The sequence below is a fragment of the Phocoena phocoena genome, chromosome 15, assembly GCF_963924675.1.
Source record: "Phocoena phocoena chromosome 15, mPhoPho1.1, whole genome shotgun sequence".
NCBI classification, from domain to species: Eukaryota; Metazoa; Chordata; class Mammalia; order Artiodactyla; family Phocoenidae; genus Phocoena; species Phocoena phocoena.
Window position 1 is genome coordinate 16,552,258 of NC_089233.1, and position 15,726 is coordinate 16,567,983.

General features: G+C 52.0%; 1 protein-coding gene across 33 annotated transcripts; it reads left to right on the forward strand.

Annotated features, from left to right (window-relative positions):
• Window positions 1-3,731: 3,731 nt before the first annotated feature.
• ATXN2L (ataxin 2 like) lies at window positions 3,732-14,652 on the forward strand. 33 transcript variants are annotated; one of them, XM_065891945.1, is made up of 24 exons: window positions 3,732-4,030; window positions 5,527-5,563; window positions 5,781-5,837; window positions 5,926-5,997; window positions 6,397-6,547; window positions 6,949-7,073; window positions 7,930-8,021; window positions 8,471-8,671; window positions 9,281-9,456; window positions 9,626-9,736; window positions 10,233-10,490; window positions 10,579-10,650; window positions 10,897-10,967; window positions 11,144-11,439; window positions 11,518-11,587; window positions 11,964-12,110; window positions 12,235-12,307; window positions 12,401-12,588; window positions 12,940-13,069; window positions 13,160-13,281; window positions 13,385-13,387; window positions 13,447-13,659; window positions 13,786-14,029; window positions 14,603-14,652. In XM_065891945.1, the coding sequence occupies exons 1-24, from the start codon at window positions 3,732-3,734 to the stop codon at window positions 14,650-14,652; spliced, it is 3,258 nt and encodes a 1,085-aa protein (XP_065748017.1). The 33 variants fall into 33 exon arrangements, with proteins under 33 accessions (XP_065748017.1, XP_065748027.1, XP_065748037.1 ...); XM_065891955.1 differs by having other exon boundaries at window positions 10,296-10,490; XM_065891965.1 differs by having other exon boundaries at window positions 10,296-10,490; window positions 13,786-13,975.
• The last annotated feature ends 1,074 nt before the right edge of the window (window positions 14,653-15,726 follow it).

Consider the following 15,726-nt stretch of genomic DNA (forward strand, 5'->3'; position numbering starts at 1 on the left):
ATTTACTCACGTGCTCAATCCTACCATACACCCAAAATAATTTCCGAATTGCCATGCCCTTACTACTAGAGTAAACTGACTTAAGAAGAATTCAAGGTTTGCAGATACTTTTTTTCTTTAGCAGAAGGTGCTTAAAAGTTACTTGAATTAGTTCTATTTTTTTGCCCTTCAGGGTATTTTTAAAAATAAATTTGTTTTTTATTTTCGGCTGCATTGGCTCTTCGTAGCTGCAGGTGGGCTTTCTCTAGTTGCGGCGAGCAGGGGCTACTCTTCGTTGGCGGTGCGCAGGCTTCTCATTGTCGTGGCTTCTCTTGTTGTGGAACACAGGCTCTAGGTGCGCGGGCTTCAGTAGTTGTGGCATGCAGGTTTCAGTAGTTGTGGCTCACGGGCTCTATAGTGCAGGCTCAGTAGTTGTGGTGCACGGGTTGAGGTGCTCCGCGACATGTGGGATCTTCCCGGACCAGGGCGCGAACCCATGTCCCCTGCATTGGCAGGCGGATTCTTAACCACTGTGCCACCAGGGAAGCCCGAGGGTGTTATTTTTACTTATCTAAAATAGTGTTGGGTTCATTTATTTATGTCTGTATTCAGATTTTACATACTCTGTTTCTGTTGATTTAAGTTTTTAAATATGTTGACCATTATTTGAAAAGTCAAAACTATATGAAAAGGCTCAAAGAAGTGTCTCCCTTTCCCCATTCAGGGAACTGTTGTTTCCCTCAAAAAGAGGGATGTAACCCAGCAACCAAGGAACCCTCATCTTCTCCCACCCCTCATGGGTGCCCAATTTTATTAGTTTTTGGTTTACCCTTCTTGTGTTTTTCTTTGGAAGAATTTGCAGATATATTTGTTTTCTTATTTCCCCTTCTTCCTTGCACACAGGAAGCATAGTTTATACTCTCTGCTTTCTTCACTTAACAGTATACCCTGGAGATCACTCCAGAGCAAAGCACAGTGATATAATCTCTAAACTGCAGGTAATAAGACATTTCATTCATTTATCAATTTATTGAATGACTGTGTGCGAGCCACTGAGCTAGACAGGAAGGATAGAGAAATGAGTAAAATACAGTCCCTGACCTTAATGACCTTAGGCTCCAGTGGAAAGGGGAGCCAAAAAAGAAAATCACAGTGTTCTGGGAACCTGGAGGAGGGAGTCAATAACAAGATGTTCGAAAGGACTGACACCTGAGCTTGAAGAATGAGAAGTAGGTGAAGAAACAGCACATGTACAGGCAGAGTTGAATAAGGGCAAGGCATGTTGCGGAAATGGGAGTTTAACAGGCTGAGACAAAACAGAGTGTGGGAGCAGAATGTGGGTGGGGAGACAGGAGTGCCCATAACGAGGCCGGGGAGGTGGCATAATGCCAGGAAAGAACTAGACAGTTATTCAGACAACCAGGAGACATGGTCCTCCAAGTACCTCTTGGATCCATCCACTTCATAGGTATTTAATTGACTGCCTGCATTGTGCCAGGTGTCACAGAAGGAGCAGCAAGAATAAGATCCCAGCCATGAGGGCGCTGATACCAGCAGGAAAACAGAACGAAAGGGAGCTCACAGAATACAGTGGAGAAAATTGCTGGCCAAACACAGAGGGAGGGAACCTAACACTCTAAAAAGCTAGGAGAGAGATGGGGCGAAGGAATAGTTCCCAAGGAGTAAGGTAGACTTTTAGCTAAGTGTGTGCATGTTCAGGGGAGAGTTGGGAGCTGGAGGAGTTCCAATGCTAATGCCTGAGTGAAGAGAGAATGACATGTTGAAAGTTTCGCCAGGATTAAGACCACAGACCCATCACTCCACTCCACTCTCCACTTTGCAAAGAAACAGTAATCCTTTAACAATGCAAATATGTTCTCTTCATTTTCTGTAAAAGGCTACCCACTGCTTTGAGGATGATGTCCACGTCTCTTTTTAAAAATTAATTAATTAATTAATTTGGGGGGGGTTGTTGGGTCTTCGTTGCTGTGTGCGGGCTTTCTCTAGTTGCTCTAGTTTCGGCGAGCAGGGCCTACTCTTCGTGGCGGTGCACGGGTTTCTCATTGTGGTGGCTTCTCTTGTTGTGGAGCTTGAGCTCTAGGCATGTGGGCTTCAGTAGTTGTGGCACGCGGGGCTCAGTAGTTGTGGCACACAGGCTTAGTTGCTCTGCGGCATGTGGGATCTTCCCAGACCAGGGCTCAAACCCATGTCCCCTGCATTGGCAGGCAGATTTTTAACCACTGTGCCACCAGGGAAGTGCCTTTTATTTATTTAAAAAAATATTTATTTGGCTGCACCCCGTATTTGTTGTGGACCACAGATCTTCGTTGCCACGTGCAGGATCTTCGTTGTGGCATACAGGATCTTTAGTTGTGGCATGTGGGATCCAGTTCCCTGACCAGGGATCGAACCCGGGCCCCCTGCATTGGGAGAGCAGACTCTTAGCCACTAGACCACCAGGGAAGTCCCTCCACATCTCTTTTAAACTCTGGTCCTTGGTTACTTACCTTTCCAGTTTTTTTTTTTTTTTTTTTAATTCCTCCCTCTTATCTTATACTCGACATAATGAAGTTTTCTTACCTTGTCATATCCTATTTCCCCTGCCTAGAAATCCATCACTCAAAGCTGAATTAGCTGTACTATCATAGTGCCCTGTGCTTCACCTAACAGATCTCATCTAATTCTCTGAATCTATTAGTTTGAACTCCTTGAGAGCAAGAAGTGGTTTAATTAGTTACATCCGAGGCACCTAGCCTAATGTCCTAATGCCCAACTAATTTGAATGAATGAAGGCTGCCTTCATTGCGGACCCTAGGAACTATGGCCTTCAGTCTCTGTTACTATAGTTTAAGGGTTCATCCTAGGGCATGGAGAAACCATTTGGTTGAAAATCATTAAAATAATTTAGAATTAGGCATAGATTTATCCCCAAAGATCAGCATACTCAAACTGATAACTTTAATGCCTATCAGTCTTTTATGTAAAGCAGATAAGGGCCCCATGCAACGTACCACAAGCCTAGGATAAGTCCCTGGTCTCGTCGCGGGATTTCTTTTTGCACTCAAGACTCCGCCCATGGGCCCCCAAATGGCGGAAGAACTGTACCCTTCGCCGTGACTTCTCACACGACTGCGGAGGTATCCCGACGCTACGCCGGCGGCCTAGGCGGGGCGGCCGGCTCTTCCTTCCTCTCTGCTTCTTCGGCTCCACCCCCAGCGCTTCAGACGCTCATTGTGAAGCGACAGCGGTTGGCAGCCTTTCGGGCTCCTTGAGACCTAGAGACCATAAATCCTTGGCGCGCGTGAGCGCCCGCGCTGCTCTTTCCCAACTCCAAAGGCGAGGGGCGCGAGATTCACCTTTTTTTATTCTCGCCTCTCCCGCCCGGAGCTAAACGCCCCGGTGCGCGCGGACAGCTCGCGCCGCCTCTCCCTCCTCTCCCCCACCTTCGGGAGCTCCCGCCCGGGCGCTCTTCCCCCTCCCCTTTCCCCGGCGACGCGCACGCGCGCCAAGCCGGCTCGCGCCCTCTTGCTTTCCTCCGGCCCGCGAGACCCCCTCCCCTTCCGCCTCGCGGCGCTTCCTCGCACCGCGATCTTCTCTCTCCACCCCCGACACCGCGGGGCTCGCCCCCGCCCGCCAACGGCGGGTCCCCAGCTTCCCAGTCCCCGTCGTTTCCCGCGCTCTCCGGCGGGGGCCCAGCCCCGGCTTCCTCTCTCCCTCCCTTCCCCCTAATTCCCCTTCCGGACGCTGCCATCATGTTGAAGCCTCAGCCGCCACAACAGACCTCCCAGCCCCAGCAGCCGCCCCCCACGCAACAGGCCGTGGCCCGCCGGCCTCCCGGGGGCACCAGCCCTCCCAACGGCGGCCTCCCAGGGCCCCTGGCCTCCACCTCGGCTCCCCCAGGGCCTCCCGCCGCTGCTTCCCCCTGCTTGGGGCCTGCAGCCGCTGCCGGGAGCGGGCTCCGCCGGGGAGCTGAGAGCATCTTGGCGCCGCCGCCGCCGCCGCCGCAGCAACATCAGGAGAGGCCAGGGGCAGCGGCCATCGGCAGCGCCAGGTGAGGATGGGTGGGTTTCCGGGCGCTGGAGCCGAGGTGGCTGAGACACCGCGCGAGGCGGACTTCCAGCCTGGCCACCTTTGAGGGGCGCCAGGGGGAGTGGGGAAACCCCGGGACGCTGGGGTTGGGCCCCTCAGGTCCAAACAGGTCGGAGGAAAAGGGCCCCCGGATGGCCACCGGGGCATTTAGGGGCCGTGTTCAGCTCTGCGAGCCTATTCAGGGCTCGAGACCTGGGTTTTAAGGGCAGGCAGGGCGCATCCCGCCAGCGGCGTCGGAACGAGGAGTTTGGGGGGGGGGATGAAGAGGTGATCGGGGTCCCCGGCTCCATTACCACGAAGGGTCTGGCGGTCCCCGGCTTCAGCCAATGGGGAGTCAGCTGCGGGAAGGGGTCCCTGGCCGTAGCCAATGGAGGGGGGCGCGCGGCCCACAGTTTGGCCAATGGGGAGGGAGGGACTTGGGAGCGAGTTGCTACCTCCCTCTTCCCAGTCTGGCCAGTAGGAGGGGAGCAGGGTGGGCGGGGGGACGGAAGGAGGGACGAAGCTGGGAGGACTGCGGGTCGGGAACCTCCAGCGCGCGCGCGCGCTCTTCCCCTACGTGTGTGCGGATGCTGTGTCTTATGACCCGGCCATTCTCCAGCCCCGGGTAACATATAGGGCAGCTGCTGGGAGTGTGCGTGGACGGGATCGCCTGGTGTTCTTGGATGAGTGGTGGACACCCCACTCGGTTTCTTCTGTGTGTGGGTGTATGGAATTGAGAGTGGAGGTACACGCAGGCGCAATGGGTTCTGATCGCGTGAGGGGGGGGGGTTGGAAGAGGCCCGTGGACTTTAGTGCGCAGGCGCAGACCGGGCGAGGCTTCCCGGTGGATAGGTTTTGCGGCTGCGCTGTCCCCCAGCCCCGCCAACGGCCCCCCTGATCGCCCTCTTCAACCGCTGGTTACATCACCCAGCGAGGAGCAGGGTTACCGGGCGATAGGTGACCCCTCCCAGAGTGGGTAACAGGCTGAATGAGTAAAGAAGTCGAGAAGGGTGGATTATAGAGGGAGTACCCCCATCCTCCAGGGTTTAGGACGTAAAAATGATGGTCTTTTCTGTTTCGGAAGTAATATGCCTGAGCTAGGTAGTTCCAAATCTGCACTCTGTGAGTTTCCACCTTTACATCGGGGGTGGGTTATTTGTTGTCGAATATTGTAGCATTTGTCTTTTGGAAGCATGCAGCCCTGGCCCTCTTGCAGAAAGTGAGATGGTTGTGTTGAATTGGCTCTTAAAGCAATTGACAACTGTTGATGATTGGCATTTGGAGAAAATGGCCTTTAATGCCTGTGTTTCTTTCTCTATAAAGTGAGAATTTGAAAATCTTGTTGATTAATTGGTTTGTACCCTAAATGATCATCTTCACATGGCATCTGGCTCTAGCATACCAAGTTCTTTGAAATCAGTTGTATAAGAGGGATTGAACATATTTAAATAACTAGTTTCTCATTTCTTTCTCTTACAGGGGACAAAGCACAGGAAAGGGACCCCCACAGTCACCGGTGAGTGCCTTTTCCCCCCTGCCTAAGGTACAGAGACCTAAAAGATGTATATGTGGGGGTATAGGGCAGATTAGGTGCAGAAATAGTCAGATGGGTTCAGAAGCGCAAGGGGCACAGCACATACAAGGTGGGTGTGCATGGAATGTGGACATTTTGAAGGAAGGTGAGATGGTGACTGGCTGTTCCTTTATTTGTCCCTCTCCTTTGTTACTGACAGGTGTTTGAGGGTGTCTACAACAATTCCAGAATGCTGCATTTCCTTACAGCTGTTGTGGTAAGTGGGTACCTAACCCCTAGGCTGAGGAATGTAAATGCATCAGTTTGCTAGAGGCACTCTTCTTACCCGCCCCCCCCCCTTTCAGGGCTCCACTTGTGATGTAAAGGTAAAGAATGGTACCACCTATGAAGGTATCTTCAAGACACTGAGCTCAAAGGTCAGTGTATTCAAATTAGCTTAGCTTTGGAGTTACATGGGAGGAAGAGGGGGAGAATGAAATAGGCTCAGTTGCAGATATAAATTGAGTGGTGTTGGTCAGCATTGTGGCTGTACTCATTTTTGTAGGCCTGTGCCGGAGTAGTGCTGCATGCACTTAAAAGATACGGGTTTGAGATTTGGGGGCTCAGTACTATGATGTGAAAATGCTCAACTTTAAAGATGTGAATTTTTAAGTTTGGGACTTTGGCTAAGTCCTGTGGCTGGTGTTGAGCAGACAGTGCACGTGAGAATGTGGTGTTGGGGAAAGTTTAGAAAGGGTAAAACAAAAGTAGTCGTATTTTTGTCTTCACATTTCTTGATCCTGACCCTTGGGTGTTGGGAAATGGGACTTTTGTAGTTTGAACTGGCAGTAGACGCTGTGCACCGGAAAGCATCGGAGCCAGCAGGTGGTCCTCGTCGGGAAGACATTGTGGACACCATGGTGTTTAAGCCAAGTGATGTCATGCTTGTCCACTTCCGAAATGTTGACTTCAATTATGCTACTAAAGGTATATTTTTGGGCCAGGGTGTTATGTCAGACCCACTTCTTGAGTAGAGGGCAGAGAACGTGATGACTTGTTTCTCCTCCTCCCTCCCCCTCTTTACCATCTTCCTTTATCTCTGAGGAAGATGGCTAGATTTTTCTTCTTGAGACTGTGTCTTAGTGTCTGAGATGCAGGGGAAGGAGTTCCAGCCTGTGTTGTGGTTCTTCATAGTCTCCTTGCTTTGCTTCCAACTCCTTGCTCCTTCTGAACTCTTAGAATGAGGCTTTTTATGCTGTACCCCCCCTTGCCCCCACCCCCCAGACTCTGGCACACAGAAACTTTTCTTTACTCCCGTGGTGGGAGGGGTGTTGGAAAGAAGGCTGTGAAATACCACCTGACTCCTGATCTTCAATCTGCCCACACAGACAAGTTCACTGATTCAGCCATTGCCATGAACTCGAAGGTGAATGGGGAGCACAAGGAGAAGGTGCTTCAGCGCTGGGAGGGGGGCGACAGCAACAGCGATGACTACGACCTGGAGTCTGACATGGTACAGTCTCCTTCCCTGAGAACCTGAGAGCTGGGGAGCTCTGCTACCAGAATGTGGGTTGTTGACACTACATAATTCTTGGAACCAAGAGTTGCTGGGGTGGGCGGGGGGATCTCTTTTACTATTGCTTGTTGATGGCAGTTAGATTCCAATGGAAAAGTACAGAAAATAACAAAACAGAAATACCTGTTCTTCCATCATCTGTGATTGACAGCTGTTAACCTTTGCTTCAAGTCAGTTTCTTTCCAGCCTGGAAAAAAATATATATATATATAGATGAGATTGAGTACTGTGTAGGCCCATTTTCCTTTCTCAAAACAACTACTGTGACCATTTAAAGTTGCTCATTAGTGAGCACATTGTTATTTCACTGCATTAATTTGTCTAAAATTTACTTTTCTTGCTTATAGAGTTTGAATTTTTCATGTTGGTCTGTGGATTTAGTCATTGCTCTTAACTGTTGTGTATTGTCCTATTTATATACATGTACATGTATGTATACACAACAAATTGTATTTATCCCTTTCCATACTGATTGGTGTTTCTTTGGGCATTATTTTGGTATTGAAAATAGCGCCTTAGTGAATTGTTAGAACATGTATCCCCATGTACGTATGTCAGAATTTCCCTGGGATATAAACCTGGAAACGGATGTTAGGTCTTAAAGACTTCTCTTTTGCTAGATATTGCCGGTTTGTACTACAGTCCGTAGTACTAGTTGACATTCCCACCAGCTGTGTTCCTTTTTTCACTCTTGATTTGGTCAGATTTTTAATCTTTCAACCTGATGGATGACAAAGACAGGTTATTGTTGCTTTCCTTCCTGGGTTTTAAAACATTCTCCCTTTTCCTTTAGTCCAATGGATGGGACCCCAATGAAATGTTCAAGTTCAATGAGGAGAACTACGGCATAAAGACCACCTATGACAGCAGTCTCTCTTCTTACACGTGAGTGTCTTTTGGTACTTCTCATGTGGTACAGCTTGAGGTGTGGGGTCATCAAGAGAAGGCGGGTGGGTCTGTAGGTGGAACATAGCTTTTGTACATGCTTTTCTGGGTGCTGGGTTGCCCACTCTCCACTCCTGATCTGCCTGTGAACTGCTCCCGCAGAGGTTTTCTCTTTTAACCTTGATTCCATGAGTAGAATTAACTGCTTTCTTGTCGATACTTTTCCTCTAAAACCTTAACAGATTTATATATGTGTCTAAGTGTCCCTCAGATTCAGAGATAGGCCTTGCTGCGCTGCCTGGGACCCCTCCTAAATGCCAGTTCAATACATGCTGAGTTGTTGAAGGGTTTAAGCACCTACATATCTGAGCTGGTGATGGGACTGATAGAAATATCTTCCCTTTTTCCCCTCTTGTCCTGTGGCACTGGGATGGTCGTGGTCCTCTCAGGGTGCCCTTAGAGAAGGACAACTCAGAAGAATTTCGTCAGCGGGAGCTGCGGGCAGCCCAGTTGGCTCGAGAGATTGAATCGAGCCCCCAGTACCGCCTGCGGATCGCCATGGAGAACGATGACGGGCGCACCGAGGAGGAGAAGCACAGTGCAGTTCAGCGACAGGGTTCGGGGCGAGAGAGCCCCAGCTTGGCATCTAGGTGATTACTAGGGGTGGCTGGTCCACGTGGGGCTCACCGTTTGGGCCAGGGCTTGGCCAAGAGCTCGGTATACTCTTGTTGAAGCCTCACAGCCATATAGGTTTGTACATAGTTATTCCCAGTTCTTAGGTTTAGGAGACTGAAGTCTAGAATCATTAGGTAATTTGCCCAAGGTAACAAGGCTAAAGCTTACGGATTAAGGACAGGTTTTTTTCAGCTTTTTGATACATGTTCTTTTTTCCTCTGCATATTCATTCATATGTTTTTCTACCCTTCCCTTTATGAAAATGAAACCAAAGTGTATAGTGTCTTATAAAAGCTGCACCTTAAACCACAGTGTGAAACTACCTTTCTTGTAGGCCAGGAGGGTTAGGATTGTGGAGTACTGGCTGCTTTGTTCTGGTCAGGGGTTGATGCAACATAAGGGCATAATCCTGGAGTCACAGAACACATAACCAGGACAGTTCGTCAAGTGAAAGAGTGCAGACAGCTGAAGCCGGGCATAGATGTGTGTGTGTGTTGAGGCAGGAGGTAGACTTTAGGAGGAGGGCTTCATCTTTGTAAAATGTGTTTTGTGGCTACTTAATGTTATTTGAACTCTCTCCCCAGGGAGGGAAAGTATATCCCTCTACCCCAACGAGTTCGGGAAGGTCCCCGGGGAGGAGTTCGATGCAGTAGTTCCCGGGGTGGCCGGCCTGGCCTTAGCTCTTTGCCACCTCGTGGCCCTCACCATCTTGACAATAGCAGCCCTGGCCCAGGTTCTGAGACACGCGGTATCAATGGAGGTGAGTTATGAAGCAGACTTGCTGGGGGCAGGGAACAGGAAGGTAAGGAGGTGGGGAAGACAATTAAAAGGATTTAGATGGGTTAGAAGTAAGGTGTGTTGATGGTAATGTAATAGCAAGAACTCTGCCTCTTTTTTCCCCATCTTTAAAAAAAAAAAAAAAAAATTAGGCCCTTCCCGCATGTCCCCTAAGGCACAGCGGCCTCTGAGAGGTGCCAAGACTCTGTCTTCCCCCAGCAGCAGGCCTTCTGGAGAAGCTTCTGTTCCACCTCCTCCTGCAGGTAAGATTCCAGTGGTGTTACGTGAAGAAATGGATAGAAATTTGTGAAGGGATGTAAATATGTCAGTTGTTAGAATGCTGGGATGGGAGACAGTTTCGAGATGTGATGAAAGGTGTTTTGGAAGCTTGGATTTATGCTTTTTAGGAAATAATTTTTCAGTTTCCCTCGTGCAGAAATCCCAGCGTGGCAATCCATGGGTTGTATCTGGCCGGCAGATGTCTTTTGTTTAAATTAGTTGCCAACATTTTAAGACAGGAGAAAACATAGAAAATTTCTAACTTCTTTTGAAATACAGAAAGTTCTGCCAACACTGAACCTGTCTTGCTGCATAGCTCTGGTTCGCTGGCTGGAACTGAGTCATGCCTGTCCCTTTCAGCATTCCAGTCTTTCATGGTAGACATGAAGCCATTTTACCTGCTTACCCTATCTGCCTTGCCCTTCTAAGTATTTAGGTGTGTGACCTTGTGGATAAACTTTTCTTGGTGTTTCTGGTGAGTCCCCGGTACCCATTGCTCATTGGCCAGCAGTGACTATCACGTTGCTCTCCCTTTTCTTCCAGTAGGCCGGATGTACCCCCCGCGCTCTCCCAAGTCAGCTGCCCCTGCCCCAATCTCAGCTTCCTGTCCTGAGCCTCCCATCGGCTCAGCAGTACCGACCTCTTCAGCTTCCATCCCCGTGACATCATCAGTTGGGGATCCTGGAGTAGGCTCCATTTCCCCAGCTTCTCCAAAGATCTCACTGGCACCCACAGATGGTAAGAGCCACCTGCTTGAGGGCCGTGGACAGTGGGAAGTGTGGTTCTGGAGAGAAGGGCCTTCATGCATCTCTCCTTTCTTGTTCAGTAAAAGAACTCCCAGCCAAGGAACCTGGGAGAACGCTGGAGTCCCAGGAGCTGTCCCGGATAGCAGGGAAAGGTGAGGATTTTTTTTTTTTTTTTTTTCTGCCAGAGTCTATTACCCCTTGGATTAGGACAGCCTTTCAGTTAGGAAAGTTGTTGGAATTCAGAAGAAGACAATGTGTATCAGCCCTCTGATCCTAAGTTAAAGGGCTCTAAAGAGCTCTTCTTCTTGTTTTCCGTGGTTTCTTGTCCTTTGGGATGCTGTGTAGCCACCTTCGAGAAAAGAAATGTATATTTTTTCCTTTTTTGGTATTTCTCATAGTCCCTGGCCTTCAGAATGAGCAGAAACGCTTTCAACTGGAAGAACTGAGAAAATTTGGGGCCCAGTTTAAGGTGAGAAAAGTGTGGGAATGAGCTAGGATGTTAGGATGGAGATGAAGGGGGTTTATGGAATAGGCACTGGGTGGCACCAAGAGGTGAGAGCAAGCAAAGATGAAGGAAGGAAGGTGGGCTTGCGGTCTGGACTGGACAGTACTCTGTACGTTGTGTATGTGTTTCTCTCCTTCCAGCTTCAGCCCAGTAGCTCCCCTGAGACCAGCCTGGATCCTTTTCCTCCCCGGATCCTAAAGGAGGAGGCCAAAGGGAAGGAGAAGGAGGTTGATGGTCTTTTGGCTTCAGAGCCCATGGGGTCCCCTGTTTCCTCCAAGACAGAATCCATATCGGATAAGGAGGACAAACCACCCCTGCCACCAGCAGGAGGCGCCGAAGGGCCGGATCAGCCCCCACCACCTTGCCCAAGCCAAACCAGTAGCCCCCCAGTGGGCCTCATCAAGGGAGATGACAAGGATGAGGGCCCTGTTGCTGAGTGAGTGGGGTGGGGAGCTGGGTGGGTATCGGGTGATGAGGGGAAACCGTGAGGATTTACTTTATTTTTCTCTCATAGACAAGTGAAGAAGTCAACATTGAACCCTAATGCCAAGGAGTTCAATCCCACTAAGCCGCTGCTGTCTGTGGTGAGATGGGCTCGGGGCATGTGGGCTTCGGGTTCCGTGAGGGAGACTTGGGAGCAGGTGCTAGAGCAGTGCGGGGCGGGGGGCACCTGACTGTCAGGCAGCGAGAGGTGGCAGTCTGGTAGTTAGGAGCACGGGCCCACTGACTCCTCGTGATCCTCTGTGCCTGCAAGCTTTGTGGTCTTAGGCCACTTAACCTCTCTGTCTCAGTTTCCTCACCTGTAATTTGAGAAAGCTCATCTCATAGGGTTTGACGTGAGGCTTAACCAAGAAAAAGCATAGGATGTGTTTGGCACACAGCACGCCGTGGATGCTGTTGACTGGGGGGGTACGAAAGTCATTAAGATACCTTACACGTGTCCTCCTTTGTCTCTCACAGAATAAATCCACCAGTACTCCAACTTCTCCTGGGCCCCGGACTCATTCAACTCCCTCCATCCCGGTGCTGACAGCAGGCCAGAGTGGGCTATATAGCCCCCAGTACATTTCCTACATACCTCAGATCCACATGGGACCAGCCGTTCAGGTGAGAGAAGAGACTGGGTGGCCCAGGGTAAGAGGTTTGGCTGGGCTACCTGAGGGACCGAGTCACACCTGTTCTGAGCATTTATGAGCAAGTCGTTCAGTCTCACCTGTGTTTTTGTCCCTAGGCACCTCAGATGTATCCATATCCTGTGTCCAACTCAGTGCCTGGACAGCAGGGCAAGTACCGGGGAGCAAAAGGTGAGCAGGGTCAGGAGGGGCAGGCGGTGGCACTGCCTAGTGCCTGCTGGCAGATGGAGCTTGAGCTCTGCACTATTTTCCCCCCACTGGCAGGCTCCCTGCCCCCCCAGCGCTCGGACCAACACCAGCCAGCCTCAGCCCCTCCGATGATGCAGGCCGCCGCCGCTGCTGGCCCCCCTCTGGTGGCTGCCACACCTTATTCTTCCTACATCCCCTACAATCCACAGCAGTTCCCAGGCCAGCCCGCCATGATGCAGCCCATGGCCCACTACCCCTCGCAGGTGACTGAGATGCAGGAGGAGAGAGGGGTGCAGAGCTCCCGCTTCTTAGAAAGCCCGTCTTCTCCATCTCCCAGACTCCGGGAGCTGGCAAGGGAGGCAGGCAGAGTTCTGGGTGGTGGTGTCCCACTTGGGCTTCAGTCCTGGCTCTGGTAAGACCTGTGCAAGGCAGTGGATCCCTGGGCCTTAGTAGTGCTACACTTTATAGGGAAAAAGACTTAGTAGGGTTATTGTGAACCGGAAGCAGGGTGGTCGTGTTGAGACCAGGGTAGCGCTGTTCCCAGGGTGCTCGGCAGCAGGCTACGCCTCCCGAGCCCTCCGCCGTGCCGACCGCTCCTCTCCTTGCTTCTCCAGCCGGTGTTTGCCCCCATGCTTCAAAGCAACCCACGCATGCTGACGTCGGGGAGCCATCCCCAGGCCATTGTGTCATCCTCCACCCCTCAGTACCCTTCTGCAGAGCAGCCCACCCCCCAAGCCCTTTATGGTGAGTTCTGTACCCTCCCCCCTCCAGGCTGTGCTCCTCGGCCCCCTCCAGCGTGCTCAGCCCTGATTCTCTCCCCCTTTCCTGCTGTAGCCACTGTTCACCAGTCCTATCCACACCATGCCACGCAGCTCCATGCCCACCAGCCGCAGCCGGCCACCACGCCTACTGGGAGCCAGCCGCAGTCCCAGCATGCAGCCCCCAGTCCCGTCCAGGTGCCTGCCATGGGGGATCCAAGTGGGCGGGGCAGGAATGAGTGGCTGCAAGAGGGATAGGGTAGGGATCATTCCCCAGCGGGGAGGGAGGACCGGGGGTCAGCAAGTGGTAGGCCGGGGGACCGGAGAATGAAGTGGCACTGACCCTCCACTTCTCCTTGACAGCACCAGGCGGGGCAGGCCCCACACCTGGGCAGTGGACAGCCACAGCAGAACCTGTACCACCCAGGGGCCCTGACAGGCACGCCGCCTTCTCTGCCGCCGGGACCTTCTGCGCAGTCCCCTCAGAGCAGCTTCCCCCAGCCAGCCGCTGTGTATGCTATCCATGCCCACCAGCAGCTGCCCCACGGCTTCACCAACATGGCCCATGTTACCCAGGTAAGAGCCCACGTGACCTGCTTTGCCACAAGGACCTGAACCCTCAGTGCACCTTTCACTTCAGGCTCCTGACACTGGGATTTTCAGAGCCCGTGTCTGAAAGGTGCCGCTTTTTGTTCTCTGCAGGCCCATGTCCAAACTGGAATCACAGCAGCCCCGCCCCCTCACCCTGGGGCTCCCCACCCGCCCCAGGTGATGCTGCTGCACCCACCCCAGAGCCATGGGGGCCCCCCCCAAGGCGCGGTGCCCCAGAGTGGGGTGCCTGCACTCTCAGCTTCCACACCCTCACCCTATCCCTACATCGGACACCCCCAAGGTGAGCAGCCTGGCCAGGCGCCTGGATTTCCAGGAGGAGCCGATGACAGGATTCGTGAGTTCTCGTTAGCTGGGGGAATTTGGCATGGAAGAGCTGATGGGCTGCAGGTGGGGCAGGATGCACGGGTTCTGGGTGGGGAGTGAGGGGTCTTGGAGGCAGGGCTGTCCCACAGGGCGCCTGCCGACCTGCACCTGTCTGTGAAGTATGTAGGGTGGGCAGAAGCCACAGTCGCCGCCGCCAGGGGCTTGCTCCTGGCTCTGTCCTTTGCTTCCCTCCGTCCTCGCTCAGTTGTGATCCAGCAGCCCCCCTCCCCACTGCCTCCCCAGCTCTCAGTGACCCCGACTGTCTCCTGACTTAGCCGAGGTAAGGTCAGCGCAGCAGACAGGGCCAGGCTGGGGTGTGGGGGGCTGAGCTGGGCACATGAGGAAGGGCTCTGGCTCACTGGGAAACGGCGATTGATCTGTGCTTCTGACAGCCCCATGAGACACCTTGAGGAGGCGCTCCTACCAGCACTGCCCCACACCCCGCACTGGACGGCACTGGATGCAGGGACAGCTGCTTGGGTTCTAATGCTCCTGCTCTCTTCTCTTTCCCCTCCAACCAGTTCAATCTCATCCCTCCCAGCAGCTCCCCTTCCACCCCCCGGGGAACTGAAGATTGTCCTGGCCGCGACCTGAGACCTCCATGAGTGGAGGGAAGAGTGACCTATGTCTCTTCCCCCAGCAGCTCGGACCAGTCCCAGCCCCCCAATCCCCCTTTCCCCCCGGGGGCGGGGGGAGCTGGGGAATTCCTGCCAAGCACCTTGAATGGGAAGGGGGGCCTCAAAGTGGGCAGGGCCGGGGTCCAGCGGGGGTGGGGGGTTCCTGCTCTGCCCCTGCCCATCCCCACCCCATCTTGCCCTTCCATCCTCTCATCTATCCCCCCCCCCCCCCCCCCGCTGGAGACGAAGATCTTTTATTTTCTATTATTTATAACCTCAGACTTGGGCCCCCTGTTCTTTCTTCCCCATTAACTTGAATGACCTGCGTGAGAGACACAGATGCCCCACAAAGGATGGTTGGACAAGGACTTTTACTTTTTATTACATAAAAATATTTAAAAAAAATTAAAAAAAATAAAATTTTAAACTAACTTAACCCGCTTATAGTTTCCTCTTTGGAGAATAGTGAGATCGCAGCTCAGTTTTACGTGGTTCCCAAGGTGGGGCAGTGTAACAGTACAGCCCAAAGATGCCTTTCTGGCTCTGTAAGTGCTACACAGGTCACCCAGTCTCTGGCTGTTTTCTCCCCTCAAAGTTGGCCTCGTAGGTATGGTTTGAGGTTTTCATTTCTAATATAAGTACTTCATGAGTTAATGTCTACCTCTTTACACTGAAAAGTACATTTAGTGTTTTGGGCCACTGGAAGTAAGGGCCTGACTGGTACACAGCTGAGAGGTCTTCGGTGTGGGTGAGAGCTGTGAGATGAAGCTGCTGGTGAAAGTGGGGAAAGTGAGCCAGGCTGAGGGGAGCAGGAGCTAAATGAGGAAGAGGGGAGGCAAGTATGGGATGGAGAAATAACAGGCTGCAGAAGAGGGGGTTGTTATAGAGACGGAATTCTTACTATAGGACCTGGCCTTGGTTTCTTGTCTATAAAGTGAAGATTTCACCCTTAGAGGTTAGAGGATGGGACTGGTGTTCAGTTATAGGCAGAGAAAATTGGCTGAGACCAGGGCAGGAAGAATGAAGTTAGATATTGGGGGAGAGTTCCCAG

Excerpts from the sequence above, each read along its gene's own strand:
- ATXN2L (XM_065891941.1), top strand. The coding sequence starts at position 3,732 with ATGTTGAAGCCTCAGCCGCCACAACAGACCTCCCAGCCCCAGCAGCCG. Across the intron at positions 9,737-10,232 it reads TGTTCCACCTCCTCCTGCAG|TCCCCGGTACCCATTGCTCA; the intron begins GTAAGATTCCAG and ends GTTTCTGGTGAG. Across the intron at positions 13,070-13,159 it reads CACCCCCCAAGCCCTTTATG|CCACTGTTCACCAGTCCTAT; the intron begins GTGAGTTCTGTA and ends TTCCTGCTGTAG.